This window comes from Falco peregrinus, chromosome 12 (genome assembly GCF_023634155.1).
Source record: "Falco peregrinus isolate bFalPer1 chromosome 12, bFalPer1.pri, whole genome shotgun sequence".
NCBI lineage: Eukaryota > Metazoa > Chordata > Aves > Falconiformes > Falconidae > Falco > Falco peregrinus.
This window is the reverse complement of record NC_073732.1, coordinates 3,103,984-3,116,120: the sequence shown is the minus strand read 5'-3', so window position 1 is coordinate 3,116,120 and position 12,137 is coordinate 3,103,984. Positions and strand designations below refer to the sequence as shown.

General features: G+C 40.3%; 1 protein-coding gene across 1 annotated transcript in view; it reads left to right on the top strand.

The window, feature by feature from the left end:
* STAG1 (STAG1 cohesin complex component) overlaps positions 1-12,137 on the top strand; it is a 199,965-nt gene that overhangs the window by 42,824 nt on the left and 145,004 nt on the right. Inside the window, exons 2-3 of the mRNA XM_055817028.1 lie at positions 262-391; positions 6,910-7,012. Of these exons, the coding sequence (XP_055673003.1) occupies positions 363-391; positions 6,910-7,012 (132 nt within the window). The 5' untranslated portion in view covers positions 262-362. The remainder of the gene's footprint in view (positions 1-261; positions 392-6,909; positions 7,013-12,137) is intronic.

The window sequence follows — 12,137 nt, the reverse complement described above, 5'->3', positions numbered from 1 at the left end:
TATCATTAACAAATATGGGAGGTAATAAAAAATACTTTGTGCCTTTTGGGGGTGGTGGTGGGAAGTGGTGTTCCCTAGACAGAATTGTAAAAACTGCATGCAAGATTGTGATTAAGCTGTCCTGGGGACATCCATTCCAAACTTCATGTGGTTTAATAGTAATGCGGCTTCAAAATTGACTATTTTTGTTTACAGTGCTTTTAATTCAATGTATGACTATTTTGAAATCACGTCTAACAATTTTTTTTATCTCTTTTACAGGCTGGACTTTTACATTCTTTTCATGAAAGAGGCTTCAAAGTAGCTGTCATAGTAACTGTGAGAAGTTCTATGTAGCTCTTACTTTCAAGAGTGCTACAAAAATGATTACTTCAGATTTGCCAGTACTACAGTGAGTATATGTTTCTCTATATATTTGAAATCTTCAGTTTTAAAGAGGTTGAAGTAAACAGAGGTGATGGTGAGGATAAAGTACAAGCTTGAGAGAAGTGCAGATTAGTGTGGCTGTTCCAGGCCTCCTGTGTTGTCATATGCTGAAAAACTGTGTGAGGGGAAAAAAACCCAAAAACCCCAACACAATCTAAAAGGTTTTTCTTTATATGTATGGAGATTAACTTTACTGTGAAAAGCAAAACAAGTTCTTTGCTATTTTGTGTTTCTGAATGTTATGAGGTTTCAGAAATGTGTATGGGTTTTAGTCATAATTGACCGTATTTGTATATTCCTGTCGTGTACTCTTTCTTATAATGAGCTGTATTTACTGTGCAGAAAGCCCTGGGCTTCCGCGATGGAAGACAGCAAGTGGCATTAGTGTGTTTTGATCTTGCTAGGAAACAGGAGTGGCTTGTACAAATGGCAGCGGTGCTGTGCCTGGAGAAAGTGAGCTATTGGAAAGAATAGAGGGGCAGTCTGTGGTGAGGGGAGCTGGACAGTAAATCAGGTAGGGCTGAGAGAGGAACTTTAGAAACAGAAACAGAATAGAGCTTTGTTTGACAGGGTGGGTTGACTGCGGCCAGCTGCCAGGCGCCCACCCAGCCGCTCTCGCTCCCCTCCTGACAGGGAGGGGGAGAGAACAAGGTCAAGAGGCTTGTGGGGCTAGACGAAGACCAGAAAATGACTTACTGACTGCCCTGACGGGCAAAACGGACTCAATTTGGGGAGAATTAATTTATTGCCAATTAAAATGATTTGGATGATGGAGAGAAACAAAGAGATAACTAAGCCACGTTCCTTCTCCCCCCACCCTTGTCCCTGGTTCTCCTTGGCCCCTGGTTACTCTCCTCACATGCCTGCCCAGCCTGGGCTGCCTCCTGCCCCTGCCCTCACCGTGCCTGCCGGTCCTGCTGCCCCAGTCCACTCGGTAATGACCAAACGTTACTCTTTTTGCTTGGAATGAACAGATGAAAACAGGAATTTTCATGGAGGGTAGCAGAGCCTCAGTTCATCAAGGCTGGGTGATGTTCCCAAACTTAAGATTTCAGGTCCCTTTGTTTAAGAAACCAGATGCTTCGATGATTGTAAAGTTATTTGTCTGACCTTAATAAAAACAACGTGCTTTGCATAGCAATTTTTTCCTTATATTTTTAAAACTTCTCTCAAAAAAGTTAACTTCTGCTGCGGGTGAGCATGTGGCTCAGGGTGGGGATGGCCTGGATGGGTGGCCCTGGCGGGTGCCAGCCCAGGAGGCTCTGGTTAGCTCAGAGGGTAGTTGTCAAAAATTTTTTTTCTTGGTTCATATTTTCCTGGATGTGCCACATTATGGAAGTGAGGGTGTGCTTGTAAAATGTGCCAAGCGCAAAAAGCTGGGAGGTTCTGTCATGGCAACAGCAGGAAAGGGGTATTCCCGTTCCCAGTCCAAGAAGCTATGTGACCTTAGGAAGCAATTAAAATATCATAGGGTTTATGGTTAAAAAGTGCATATTAACAGATTTGGTAACAGTCTGTTGATCTAAATTAATGATTAGCACACCAGCAGAAAAAACTGAGGGACATTAAAGATGTTGGAATATTTTTTAATCAGAAGATAACTGTGAGCCACCAATATTATGCAACATTAAGAAATGACAGAAAACATCTATGTCGTTTTTTAATGCCACTGTGCTAAGTGTTGGTGAGATGTTGTCATCAGTAACATATATAGTTTTCGTTGCTCATAAACAAGATGAGATCTTTCTTTTTACAAAAAAAAAAAAAAAAAGGCAGGATTTGCATGTAAAGGTTTTGAGACTCTTCTGAGAGCTCAGAACTCTTAAGTCTAGTGTGGACAAAGTATCAAAGAAAGCGATAACCACTGATTCAGTAGGCCCCAGCCAGACTTTCATCAGAAAGGAGTCTGGCGAAGGGTGAGAAAACCTGAAGCAATCTTTAATTTAGGGATATTATAAGCCACCACTCCTGTGCCTTATTCCTACTTTTTCATAATATTTTCTAATCATTGTGGCTACCCACTTTAAGCAAAGGGTGCTGAAGTTGATTTGAGATATTAATGTACTTTGCTAGGGCCATATCAAATATTCCCTCACAAATTCTTCTCTGTCGAGGGAACATGAAGGGAGAAGTCTTCAATCTTCCTGGATTCATAGAACTGGCTTCAGGATGCAGTGAAGGCAGGATTTCACTTACTGGTCTTTCAGTTGGAGGGGAAAAAATCCTCTGGTGTATTTGACCAGGGTGACTGACTGTTATGACTCTTCTCTCAATGGGATGACTCATAGTTGCTGTGAGGCATGTTCCTCTTTAGATTGTGAAGATCAGCCATGAGAGCTGATTCATCCATGATTCATGAGCCTGTGCGTTTAGCCGTTTTTCTTCATGAATGCCTTTCTTCACAGGGCTGAGCCTCATGGTAGCAATTACTGAATTTATCTCTGCCAAAACCTTGAGCCACCTCAGCAACACCGGTAAAAGCTTAGAGAAGTGTTTTTATTTACAAAACCTGATACATGACCGTAAGTTTTTGGTGTTATGTGTTTTTCAGGATAGTGGTGGTGGTATAAACTCTATATGTAGGGCTTTACGTAATAGTAGAAGGAAGGTAAATTTCTTTCAATTTATTTTGCAGAGATGTGAAATGTACTGTGTCTGTGGAAATACATTCTTCTGAAGCATGACATGGTAAAGGGCTGCCCAGTAATTTGTTAATTCTTTGTTTCCATGTGGATAGTTTTAATGACTAGTTACTACAATTTCAGAATAATATCCGGAGTTTTTAGGAGGGATCCTGGAGTTACTGCCAGTTTTCTAGGATACTCTAGCTACCACAGAAACCAGAAAGAAAAGCAGAGTAAATTTGAGCCCCTAAAAGGGGTTATCATTTGTCTGCTTCATCCTGCCCCCCGCGCCCCCCCCCCCCCCCCCCCCCCGCCTTGTAGGTCTGCCACACTTTGCCAGTTTCTCTTATGTGTCTCCAGTGTCAGAGGTGTCTTACGGAGGAGGGTTTAGCCTTATGCACCACCACCTCTCCTGTTCTTAGGTGAGGCAGGTCTCCTTAGGCCCCGATTATTCTCCCTCCCGACAGCTTCAGAAAGGATAAATTGTGACTAAGCCTAAGTTTTTCCCTCAGGTGACTAGTCACACAGACGTAAAATAGGGATAGGATAATTCTGGCCTGTTAAGATGTGGATGACTGCCACTAGATAAATTACTTCCTAGCAGTTCTGCAAGACGTGTAGGGAATGAGGGAGATGGATGCTGGCCAGATGCTCTTCTCAATAAGCATTAAAACCTGACAGAACTGCAGGCAGTTAAGGGATGCCTTATTCCTCCTCTGAGTTCAGAAATAAGAAAAGGGGCATGTGTGTGTGTACCCGGAGCAAGGGCAAGGCTTTGACAGAAGCAAAAAGCACTGCCTCCCACACTGAAGGGACCCAAAGCTGCAGTGGAAGGGCCTTTTTGTGCAGGGGTTACAAGATTCAGACAGAATTCCCTGATGCTTGAAATGATGTTTATTTTAATGTTAAATCAGCCAGGGTCTGTAGGTTGTACTTGATCCTGTCTCCTTACTCCAGATAATGTAAGGATTGAAGGGAACTTCCCTTCTGATGTTTTCCCCTTACTCCTTACATACTTAGATTCTTTGCCGGAAAGGAATCTCCCCTCTGCCTCACGTATTGTTAGGGTGAGATTCATCTTGGTTTATTTTAAACATTTATATTTGAGCTGGTTGTCTAGATCACCCTACTGTTAGTGGAGAGGAAAGAGAATCTGTAAGACATAAACTGTCTGACCAGTTTTGGACACTGACATGCACGAGGTATGTTGCACCTTAAGATTTTGTTTTCTGTATTGGATCTGTCTCAAATTTAGATTAGATGAATCTCACCCCTAGTACTGATTTATTGAGCCTTTCCCAAAAGGTTTCTGGTGAACCAGAGAAATTTTACCAGAAAAATGTTAGAGAAGTGTGGTTATCAGGTTTAAGACAACAGTCTGTCTAAAACAAAGAGGAGAAGGTGGTCAATAATTAAACTGTTCCTTCTGTATGCAGTGTTCCAAAGCAATTGAAATTCCCAGACCTAAATACACAATTTGCAGCAGGTTTTGCTAGTCCTGGACAGAGGCTGTAGCAAAGTCAAGTTCTCTGTGGACTGTGGCATGCAAAATAGTAGTACAGTTTGTTTATATAGCTGTAGTGTTTCCAGGGAAGTGTTTGAGCCATTTGCCTAGGAGGACTGCTGAATCTGGTTTTAATAAGAAAAATCTTTATCCTGATGATATTAGAGGTGTGGTTTTGTAAGCTAGCAAAGCTACAGCATTTCCCCAGGAAGGGGGATATTCCTTAGACCACGCCATGCCTAAAATTTTTCCAGTAGGGATCTGTGTAGATGAGAAAGAAGCTGGTTTTTTTTTTTTCTACAGAGAGCAAGAGAGAATGGCTTTGATTTCTCTACAGCAATAGAAAGTAGCAGATACTTTTATGGGGTTTCCTTACATCTGTATTCAAAAGTTATTTAAAATAAAAAATTGTCATTGTGTAGCAATACACATTTTTTGTCAAATTGAGTTGCAGTCTTTGAGTAAAGGCTATATATATCCATCTGCATAGACATTGTCAGCTGCAGTCACTGCATTGCTTTTCACTAGTGTGGCCCTATTTTACCAAATCATTTTGAACTGTGTGTGGTATCTTTTATTTGGTTTTAGGCTTTTTACATATTTTTTTTCTCCAAATGCATAGCTTGATATTGAGTTTTTCAAATGTCATATTTCATGGAGCAGAAAAACTCCTCTTGAATTTTATCACAACAAAGCTGCATTTTCAGTATTTTGTGGAGATACTATTTTACAAATATATAACTTGGGAACTCAAATGTACTTGAATACTGGTTTTAATCTAGAGTGCCTGGTTTTCTGGGTTATGTAGGATATTTAGAGATAATCCATTGAAATTACTTTCAGAAAAGAAGATTCATAGATGTTCGACAGCATTCAAGGTTTTGTAAAGAATTCTGTGGACTCCTTGGTGCTTCTGTGCTTACACATTAGAAAAGTTTGGAAAATAATGTCTTAATATTAGAAATTCATCTTAGTTCTGTAGAATTATTTGAGTTAGAGCAGACCTAGAACAATACAGTAATTTCAGTAAAGAGAAGCATGAGAACATTTTTGATTCTGATACAATGATGTTTGTATCTTTCTGCATTACTAAATACTTTTCTTGAAGATGCAGCAAATTTGTGAAGTGTTCCTGATTATAAAACAAAAGAAGAAAATAAAACCCCAGACAATGTGAAGGTCTGCATAGATCCTGGCTTGCTGAAGCTTCTCAGTTTCTGTAAACCAGATCACTAATGCCACCTTTTATGTTTGAGGCTGTATGAAATTATAGAATTGGTCTGATCTTCACCTTCCCCTTGCACAAGTTTTTACAGCAATTGAGCTACTTTAACTTTGAGGAAGTGGTACTGGATTTAAAGAAATCTCTGATTAGAGCTAGACTTGACCCACCTTTGAGTAATCTAGGACATCATTACAGTTACTCTTTCGTTGACAGAGAACTCATGTACTGGTGGTCTTGCAAACTGAAAATCAGGATATCAGTAACAAGGTATGGTTTTGCTTGTGGGCTCTTCTTGGGAGAGATCTAATGCCTCAGAAGAACATTTACAAGCTGAGTTTCTTCAAGCAGCCAAGTCTGTTTTGAAGTACCAATGCAGAGAAGTACCTGCTCACCAGCTTTGGCGGGGGCAGGAGGGAGTTGGGGTAATGTTTTTTTCCCTACTTAGTATGGTCTTAAGTCTAAAACAGGAATGATTTGAAAAATAATACTGCAGGCTGCTCTGCTAATAGTTGTTGAGCAATGTCAAGGTTTTTTCATTGTGCAAGCGAAAGCATTTTTCTAAGTGCAAGAATCATAAATGTCTTCAGAACAAAGTGAGCTTTCTGGTTTGTGCCTTACGGTCAGTGTTAATCCTCTCTTTATTAACAGCTGCACAATACCATTGTCTTCGAGGGTGACTAAAAAACACGATGTAACCTGAGTGGGAATTTGTGTAACTGTTCTAATGATGTAATGGCTGGATTGGGCTCCAGTTGGCTTTCTTGTGGCTTTGAAAGCAGCTCAGAGGTAGTTACTAAAAGAAAGTTGATACTAGTGAATACATTGTGGGATGGGTATGTTGAGAATGTGCTGTTTAATATAGCCAGTTTTTGAAGTGTAACATTGTTTCAAAAGAAGCTGTTAATTTAAATAACTTCCAGTCTATAAAATGACAGTCCAGCCCATAAAAAGGTAAGGCTTTTTGCCAGGGCTAACAATGCTTGGTTCTTTAGTTTGCAGAATAAATGTGGCAAGCCTTTTAATGCTGACTTTTTTTTTTCTGGCTTAGGACTAAATATTTAATCAGTCAGTATAGATTACTTGTTGATTTCAAATCATTTTAATTTATCTAGTGTTTTTCCCCCCCCTAGGGATTCTACAAATGAAACTACTGCACATTCAGATGCTGGCAGTGAGCTTGAAGAAGCAGAAGTCAAAGGAAAAAGAAAAAGGGGCCGTCCTGGCAGGCCTCCAGTATGTGTAATTTAGTTTTGTTTTGTTATGCATCTATTTAAAATTGACTGCAAACTGTTTTTCATCTTATCATCTTGTGGTCACATAAATAGGTTTTTAATGAGTCCTATGTCAAACTTTATGAAGACTTGTAGTATGAAATATTTATCAGATTGATATACAAACAATGTTTGGAGTATTTAAAAAGGGACATAAAAATGATCTCATAATAGCTATTATTTTTTCTTTTGATAGCTACTTTCATGAACACTATGATTTTATTATTATTGTTATATTGCAACATTCTTCCAGACATGAGAATCATCTCAGTAAGCACAACCACTTTGTTTTGAAAGTTATAATGGATTTTAAGTGACAAATTACATTTGAGCCATCCTAGTAACTGATAATCTCTTAATGCGAATGGAAGAGTTGCAGAACAGTATTAACTAAATGCCTCAGAAGATCTGTTAACACATCTTAAAAATTCATGTAATTGACATAGGCTGTGTGCTGTGTATAGGCTGGGAGCTTCAGCCCCTTCTAGCATAGTGCAGCAGGTGATACTGCTGTCTGCTGTGTAAGGTTTGCTGTTCTTCAGTAGTCTTTGGCCATTGCTGGCCCATGAATGGGAACATACAGAAAAAATTCCCTGTTACACGGTATTTAAAGAGGCTTTCTCTTTTTATTTTCATTAATTTTATAAAATAGCTAATTTATTGGAAAATACAGAAAAAATTCTGTGTCATGATGTCCTTCACTTGTTCTCCAGGGTCATCAGATATAGTTCTCTTGATTACATCGCTTGAAGTACACACTGTGGAATAAGATTTTTGGTGTTTGTGTGTGTTACTGTTTTGATTCTTCTCTTAGTGTTTGTCTGTGAGTACACCCTCAGTATGAATGTGCTATATATAGCACTAGTAGCTTGGGATTTTTTAATTTTTTATTTTTTACTTTAAGACTTTCCGCCCTTAGTCTAACTCCTTAAGCATGGGCCAGTGGGGCTGTAACAATGGAGAGTACAGTGTGTTCCTCACGCGTGCTGGCCAAGCTGGAGCAAACTCCTCCTTAGTATTGGTTTTCAATTTGCATCACAGTTTCTGGGTTTGCTTTGAGAGCCAATATTTTAAATCCTAGGCTTTTCTGGGCACGTCAGTCTTCCTTTTTGAAAGCTTTTGAACAGTGTTTCCTATGATGGCATATATTCTTCATCAGACAGACACATGGAGCTTCTTTACAGGAAGCTTTAAAGAAGCATGTAAAGAGAACAAGTCATCTATTTATATAGCTTGTAAGCAAAGGGCAAAATCAGAAATTATCTGAAGAATATCTCATTAGTAAACCTATGAGTTTTGAAGATCTAAAAAATAACCCCAAACCAACAGTGCAGTCCAATTGCTAACCCAGAAGGTTGTTAAAGTGTAGGAATTTTAAGTTAAAGCAACACTAATGATTTTGTAACCACCACACATTCACTGGAAAAGAAAAGTGAATGTTACAAAAGGTGTTTCTCATCCCTCTGTTTGAGCTTATCATTAGCTCCCTTGGGAGTATTCACTGAAGCACTCTACTGGTCCTGCTATCAAATTTCTACAGAAGCAATTGCTCATTATGCTTAGAATAACTCCAGGCTCATTAAGTGTACACAATTGTAAAGTGGTGAACATATAGAGGAAGCAGCCATTGCTTCGTACATAAAATGATGGACTGTGAGCTGACTATTGCTGCTCACAAGTGTGAGCTCACTATTGCTGAGGAGCAAGACCTTAGGGTTCTCAGAGTTGATTGTACAAAAGCCTCGTCTTAATACTCAATACAGGTAAAAAACCCCAACAAATCCAGTCTTAAAGATCTGAGAAAGAGAACAGAGAGTAAAACAAATACTGTGTCCACTATAAAACTGCGGTTTGCCAAAATTTGGAATAGTTTGCACAATTCTAGTTTCTGTTACCTTTTTGACCTCAACTCCAAAATCTCAAGAAAGGGTATATGAGGATGGGAAGAGGTTCAAAGAAGGGAAACAATCAGGGCTAGTCATGGAATCTGGCCTGGAGGACCTTAGGAGGCCTCATTGCAACCTCTGCTCAGAGCAGGGTCAGCTGTGGGATTAGACCATACTACTTGGGGCTTTTCCAGCCTGGTCTTGGAAACCACCAAGGCTGGTGCCAGCACAGCCTCTCTCAACAACCTGTTTCATCTTATTTTGTGAAAAATTTCTCCCTTGTAGGCCATCAGAACATCTTGTTCTGCAGTTGATGACTACTGTCAGTTGTTTTCCCACTATATGCTGTTGCAAAAAGCCTCACAGGGCAATGTTCCTGGCCCCTTGACCATGTTGGTAGCCCTCTGCTGAGCTTGTTCTATCTTATCAGTACCTCTCTTGCATTGAGAGGGCCAAACCTGGACATGGTATTCCAGATATGGGCTAAGAAGTGCTGAGTGGAAGGGTATAATCACTTTCCTTAGTGCTATATTGCTGTTTGTACAGCCCAGGGTGCTGATGGCTTTTGCTGCTTAGGCACATGGCTGTCTCATGTCCAGTTAGTTGTCTTCGAAGACCCTGAGGTGTCCTTTTCCACAGAGCTTTTCCCTGATCAGTCTGTCTCCAACCTGTGTTGGTGCAGGGATTTATTCCTCTGCCAGGGGCAGGTCTTTGCGTTTGTCCACGTTGGATTTTAAGTGTACTGTTAGCCCAGTTCTCCAGACTGTCAATAGTAGTCTTGCCCTTGATGTCATTGAGTGGTCTCCCTGCCAATTTGGTGTCATGTGCACACTTGCCAGGAGCACAGTCTCTCACCCCCTCTGACTATTTGATAAAGATAGGAAACTGGACATGTTCTAGTTAGACTTGTGTTGTACTCCCTCATGGCCAGCCTCCAGATGGAGGATGATCCATTAATCGCCGTGCTCTGAGCCCAGCAGTTCAACCACTTGTTCGCTCATCTAGTGGTCTACCCGTCCAGATCACAGCTTCCTGATTTGGATACAAGAATATTGTGGAAGCCTGTTGAAAACCTTGCTAAAGTCAAGATAAATGGTATCCGTTGCTCCCCCCTCATCCAAAAATTCAGTAATTTTGCTATTTTTTTGGGTGACGGCAAAATGTATATGTCTGAATATACAATCAAATCCTGCTTTCATAATTGATACTGCAGCAACAGAAAGGAATAAATAAGGTTTTTCAAAAAAAAAAAAAAAAAAAAAAGACCAGAAAGAAAAAAAAACACAATGTGTAATATTCTTGAGGAGAAATGCAAACATCTTGGAAAGTCAAATTTAGGCAAATCAATTTATAACATTAATTGATATTAAAAGTCATGGACTTAGTAATTGAGGTATTGGTTTTGCAAACATTGTATTTCACTTTCCCTCCTCCTCCCCATTGCTCACCTATCCATGCTGCTAACCCATCCGCTTCCCTCGGGTGAATTACCTTTCTTACAGGAGGTGCAGCTCTGATGTTTTTCCCCTGCTCTTCCATCTGCTAATGTGATTTTTATTTTCTCCACAGGTACCGCCTACCTTTACTCTCAGATGTGAAACAGATTAAAATATTTAGCTAAATTCAGAGCTGTTTTTCTCAACAGATACTTAGCTTTGATGTTTTTCATTTCTATTATAGACCTAGAGAAAGGCTTTTCTGCCCAAAGGCTCTTCCACTTTTTTGTGGTATTTTTTTTTTCCCCAAGTAAAATATTATGGTCTAATGAGATTTGATCTTTCCCTGCAAATGCTGATTTGTTTATGTCCTTAGGCCATCACAGCTACAGTGACACATCTGCCATAAACATATTGACCTCTTTTGGATAGAGTTTACTCTTCTATGCTGTTTTGTCTAGCTGCATGGTTCTGTTGCACAGCTGCACACATTGTACTCCATCAGATATATGTATTTGTTTTAAATAGGTTGATCTCAAAGGTCTTTTCCAACCTAAATGATTCTATGATTCTGTGATTTTAGTGGAAAGATAAATTACTTCTAGAGGATTTTTCAGACTTTCTTCCAGAGAAAGACATTCCTCTTTGCAGATTTGAGACTTCTGTAAGGAAATGATCCTCATTTGAAAATTTGCCATTTGTAGCAAATACCTCTTCAGTTCGTAGAGAACCTTAATATTTCAGGGAACCTTTCCTTCCTGGAAACACTGCTTTCCAAGTTGCCCCTCCACTTCTACTAGAGACTGTTCTAATGAGCAGGTAGAGAGTCAACTTGCCAAGAGATTAAGTCCTTCAGAATAACTCAGAAGCTAACTTGGTTGCCGTGAATTTGCCAGCCTTTGCTGTGAATTTAGCAGGAGTTGTACCATGTCCTGTTATAGCAGTGACAGTGGTGGGGGCTGGCCTCCCCCTTGCCCACATCTGCTTCTAAACACTGATTCTTATAGACCAGATGCCTGTTGGAACAACTGGCCAAGAGGTGAATCTGTCCAGTCAGTGGGATATTTGGCTCAGTTTATGCAATACTGTATGTGAGCATACCATCTGGATAGAGGTTTAGTGGATTGTGTGGGGTGGGAGCATATAGGAGTGACCTATAACAGGCCTCTGCTTGAAGTTGGAGTAATGTTGGCCAAAAATGCCTTTTCTGTCTGCTGCATTGAAATACCTGGGTATGACATGGGTAGGGATGTGCTCTCCTGTTCTAGCTAGGGGATTTGAAAGCCCAAGGACCTATAATAGAATGTAGCTTTCACATTAGTGAGCTCAGGCTCAGATCAGTTATTTATCTGTTCTTTTTTGTTTCCTCTCTTGGATCAACGCTCTCTGTTCAGTGTTGTTGGCATGCTTTATTTTAACCTGTGTGGCCTTACCTGCCCAGGAGCTCAGAATAGCTTGGCTTAAACCTCAGCTGTTAGAGGTTGAGGGAGTGGGAGAGATCCCTGGCTATCTGTGTTTCAGCTTTGAAGTGGGAGTAGACAGATTAGTAGCCTCTTTGACTTAGAGGACAGGAAGAAACATCAGTTTTTCTGTTCCAGAGGTGGCAATTCTGGGAACTCTGCTGGTGTCCCTCTCCCCCTGTATTCGGGGCCACAGCATGCCTTTCCACATCTCTTCTCCACAGATTCCTCTATTAAGGCAAGAGGGATCAAGGCACTTCTGATCCCTTTGTCCCCACTATAGACTGTACAGTTTTGCCTTCAGG